The 4,917-nt window shown below is 50.2% G+C and overlaps 1 protein-coding gene across 1 annotated transcript; it reads left to right on the forward strand.

Annotated features, from left to right (window-relative positions):
- Positions 1 to 3,257: 3,257 nt before the first annotated feature.
- Positions 3,258 to 4,229, forward strand: HRG_06113 (uncharacterized protein; the record flags this gene model as incomplete). Its single annotated transcript, XM_044864584.1, has 1 exon — positions 3,258 to 4,229. The coding sequence occupies one exon, from the start codon at positions 3,258 to 3,260 to the stop codon at positions 4,227 to 4,229; it is 972 nt and encodes a 323-aa protein (XP_044721116.1).
- Between the last annotated feature and the right edge of the window lie 688 nt (positions 4,230 to 4,917).

The following is a 4,917-nucleotide window of genomic DNA, read 5'->3' on the forward strand; positions in this document are numbered from 1 at the left end:
GCTTTTTCCCCTTTTTTTTATTACGCCCGAGGGTTCCCCATAGGGCCACGACGCTAAGCTACGGACCTACTGTACATGTATGTATGTGTATTTCACCCGGAGGATTTCTCCTATAGGGCCTAGACGTAAAAGCTACCGACATTTCAATACATTAATGCGTAACACCTTAAGCCCCACGACCTACTGTACATTGTTCCATCTCACCTCGGATTTCGCTTTGGTGGGTGAGTCGAAGCGAAATCCGAGAAAGTGGGGCGGGCATGATTAAGGCGACCAGGAAAAAGCCAGTACGTACCTACTTCGTGACCGATGGGTCGACGGGAAGTGGGCCAGATGCTCAAAGTTGCAAGTCACTTGTTGCAGCATGCGCTGTTGATCTCATGCGTAACAAGCTGGTTACGGGCTGGCTGCGCAGTCCCCACTGTTCTGCGCAAGATATTTGCGCAATCGTGCAAGAGCGCAAAGCTTAGCAATCCCACTGGATTCCGGTTTGGGAAGGTGGCACTAAAAGCGCGCGGGGCTGAAGCGAGCAAAATTACTAATATCTGCGCAACAATTTTCCTCATGCTTTCTACTTAATAATCATTCCTTGCGCAGCTGGCGCAACGTGCGCACAAATCCTCGCCCCAAGCCTTGCCTGCACCAGGTTTAGCAATCATGGCGGGAGTCAGCAGCCACATATCGATGCGAATCTCCAAGATGCGAGCGGAGGTGCGAATCTCGCCAGCACGGTCATTGAAGCCCTTCGACAATGCCTCACCGAAGAACAGACCACGGACAAAGCACCGCCTGGGTTCGACAGAGCTCTAGAGGCTCTTTCCCCATCAGACCATACTTCGCGCGCCTTCCTAGATGCTGGATTCGGGGTTTGGTACGCGTATTTTCTTGCGACTGAACGCAACCAATTTCTCAAGGATTCTGCGGCCCAGCTATCACCTTCCAATCTACGACACGTAGTCGCCGAGGTATCTCGAAGTAACACTCACGATTCCGTGAAAAGACGCATTCACCACATCATCTTTCGTTCTGACCGTAGCGCTAAACGTTGCAGTAAGTCGTTAAGACTTTATGTTCGCCGTTGGCTAACATTTCAGAACTGCTCAGATTGAACAAAGTCGAATTACCCGCTCCACCGGAGGCATCGACCCCCGATCCAAATCCACGTCCTACCCAACGTTCGCGTCTTGATTGCGAGCAGCAAAGTCTGTCTCGAGAGCCGGACTCGACCGAAACCTATCGTTCGCAATTCATGAATACAGATGTCATGACACAGGAAGATGAGGGCTCGGATTCTCATCCAGGCCGAGGACGTGCCCAGCCGGACACAGTACTCGCGAGCCAGAATAAGGCTTGTGAATGGATGGCCTTTGATATCGACTCTAGATATCAACATGCCTGGCCGAAAGCCAAGAATCTTCCCTTCGTCTTCTCACATTATATTTGCACTGCGGTCACCAAGAGGACTGATGAGGCTTCTGTTATGCTATCCTTCCCATCAGATCCGACCGATTGTCGATTGGTTTTCGATATATCCGCAAAGAGGTGCAATATGTCGCTAAGGAAGTTTTTGACATCCATATTCGGGAAGAAAATGGACGACGACGTGTCGTTTCTGAGAAGGGTGCGACCATGGACATCAACAGCAGTATAACGCTAAGAGGGCATAGCCGTGGCTCTGGACAGTATATTCGGACAAATGGTAGGTGCAGCAATTCGACATAGTCCGCGACGTATAACCGAGCTTTCAATGGGTGCTATGCTATCGGAGTGTTTATCTATGGAAGTCTGGGACATGGTTGATCATCCAAGTCGGCTCAACTTCATCGTTGAGGCACAGAATCTGACCTTATTGTACCAGCAACTTTGGCGAGCTTGATTTAGTAACTGGCATCGATCAAGTCTTCTTTCTGATTTCCAGTTAAATAGACTGAACAACCTTCCGGCAACATCCATTGCCCAGTGGACCTCATGCTCAACCAGCTCTTATCCGCAGACATTTTATAGTAGGCAGCACAGTTTTCCATAACATAAACTCTCTGTTCATGTAAACCCCGACGCCGACTTCCATCGCACTACTAAAGGTCGTTTTGTCAAGATCCTGGCTTGGATCCTGGCTTGGATCCTGGCTGGGATCCTGGCTTGGATCCTGCGCTTTGTGTTAGCTACGTTTTGAGGGATATGGATGGATGGACCTGCCATTTGGATGGCCTAAGATGGGGAGAGGTCTTCGGTATGTGAGACGGCTCCAGTGAATGGCAGTTGACCGTCAGCTCTTCGCCCGAGGTACCTTTGAGTTCTTGTTATGGATTCCTGAGAAATACAAATGATCTTCTTCAGATACTTCCAAGGGTCTGAAGGCTTGACTGCTGAGTCTCGGGTGGTTCGACGGGAAAAACAGGTGTAAGCGGAGCTCCTGCCGAGGTGATCCGTTGAAGCCTGACTATTCCTCCTTAGGCTCTGATGACGCAACCTGTTTTCACCTAGATAAATGTGGTAGAAAACATTCATTGCGCAGATTCTGTGTCTGCGCGGAATTGTGGTATCTCTGCGCAGAGATGCGGGTACGGGACGGATGATGCCTAGATTCATGTGGAGGGATTAGAGCCTATCGAACGACGCTCACCGAGATACATGACATTACCAGGAATTCCATGGCCCAAGAAGTACTAATAGCTACTTGACCGGTTTTATAGCGCGCTGCTACGTCGACATAACCTGAACAGATGAGCTTTGCGCAGGGTACTGGACAACTGCACTAGCAGCCCAGCGCAACAGCTATAGCGCGCCACGAGCAGTTGCGCGCCAATGAGTAAAACCGCAAGCAACGTGCTAACGACTTGCAGATTTTTCCAGCCACCTAGCCTGCATGGGTTGATGATAAATTGCCTGCTGGCGAGATAACCGCGGCTCAGATCAACCTGCGCGGCGCTCCATCCCCGACCCCACGCACCCATTGCTCATCATGAATCGGACTATCGGAGGCTGCGTATCCACGTAGGATCATGTACCATGGAAATGGCAACGATCTTATGCGTTCTAGCGGGAAATATATGTACGCGCATGTCCTTCGAGACGATGTTATTCGTCTGGTCAATTTCAATAGCCACAGGCGGCTCTCCATACATATATATAGAGTGCCCAAGTCAGGAGGTTGGCTCTGTGTTGGATCTTCAACGTTCCTGAGTCTCAGTTATACAGGCTCCGTTCTTTTCGATCCAAAATTCTGGGAGTTCGAGTTTTCCGCTTTGTCTGCCACAATGAGCATCTTTCATTCCGATCCTATCCTAGTTCATCTCCGAGAGGAAGCCATTAATCGGGATGAATGGGCCTCAACTAGGTTCTTTTCGCGATACTTCGCTCGACATATCTTCTCCGAGATTGAGTGGATTCACGGCACCGAGGTGCCTCCTCGAGAGCACCATTCTCAGTTGCGGATGGATATTGCTGTCCAACACTATTCGACTGGCCAGAGAACGTTGATGTTTCGGTTGATTGGGCAGGCAAAGAAAGGACGCGCTACTCCAGCGAAAATCGTCGAGGTCGAAACTCAGGCCTACCAATTATGCCAAGCGTACATGATCGACAAGAGTATACGATCAGTCTGGGCAATAACCTACTTTGGTTCCAAGGCTCGTTTGTGGGCATGTGAGCTCAAAGGTTCTGGCTGGCTGGATCCATTTTATCCTCTCGAGGGGACATGGCAAAGAGATGCCTATAGGGACATCCTTGAGTTCGAAACCGAGTTTCTCTGGGCATTTCAGAAGATCAAGGCCATTGCTGTACCAGACCCCGAAAGCTTCGACGATATCTATGCCGAGGAAGGGAACACCACAGTCACACAAACCCTTGCTGGCTCATCCTACAATCAATCTTCCACTCAGGCCTACCATCTCGATGGATCTTCAGCGCAGTCCTATGATGCATCCATGGACGTCGATACGGAGCCGACTTCCGCGTTCACTCGCACAGTCAACGGAAGTGAATATAGTTCCGTGCAAATTTCCAAGGTCGCAGACGGTTGGACTACTCTTAGGCTCAAAAACGGCAGCAAAGTATCTGTTCGCTGCAGCAAGTGGGACAAGGCAATTATCATCAACAGAGATGGCAGCCGGAACACGGGCTTTATCGCGGAAACAACGAATAACAAGTACCGAACATGGGATGACCCGACCGGCAAGGGCAGGGAAAAGCCACGGATTAGTTCATTAGTTTCCAATGACATGCTCTAGTTTCGTTGCCCCGTCCTCAAACCAAAATGCAAACACCACTCATCTCACAGCACGTCCAACAGGGCCCAGCGTGATCGTGAACCCGCTCGATAGTAGTGCTCACCACATTGACCCCCCGCAGTTCTTCGTCCATGTGAAGTTGCCGGCATGTAGCGTTGGCAAAGCAGAGGTGCGTAGGCATTTCATATTCTCGGGCTGGATCGATGCCCAGTCTGCATTGTCCAAGGGCGCGCCGCAGCCCGTCCTCGTACTGGATCACGATGCCTCTGCAGATCGCTGTCTCTGGAATGTAGAAAATTTCCAGTCTAGAAGCGCGCTCGAGCGGGGCTGATGAGAAGGAAGAACTTATCGCAGCCAGTGGCGGTCTTTCCTGGGGAAGATTGGTGTTCTGCAATCCGTGGTTTTTATCTTCAGAGTATGCGCCGACAAATGAGATAGGTAAACCATCCGGCTTGTCATATATGAGCGTTAGAGGCTGCTTGATTACTGAGAAGCTCGTCCTATAACGCCCAATGAAGATATCTTCGGTAAATTTTGTGCTTAGCTGCTACCTGTTAGACGATTTACTTCAGAATATCACCTTGCGTCTTACCAGGAGACTTTGTGATCTGGTAACATTACCAGCTCGCCTTGGTACGTGACTAAACCCGAACTTTGTGATCTCGCCGTCGATGGGAACATACACCCA

Source organism: Hirsutella rhossiliensis (assembly GCF_020360975.1).
Source record: "Hirsutella rhossiliensis strain HR02 chromosome Unknown scaffold00005, whole genome shotgun sequence".
NCBI classification, from domain to species: domain Eukaryota; kingdom Fungi; phylum Ascomycota; class Sordariomycetes; order Hypocreales; family Ophiocordycipitaceae; genus Hirsutella; species Hirsutella rhossiliensis.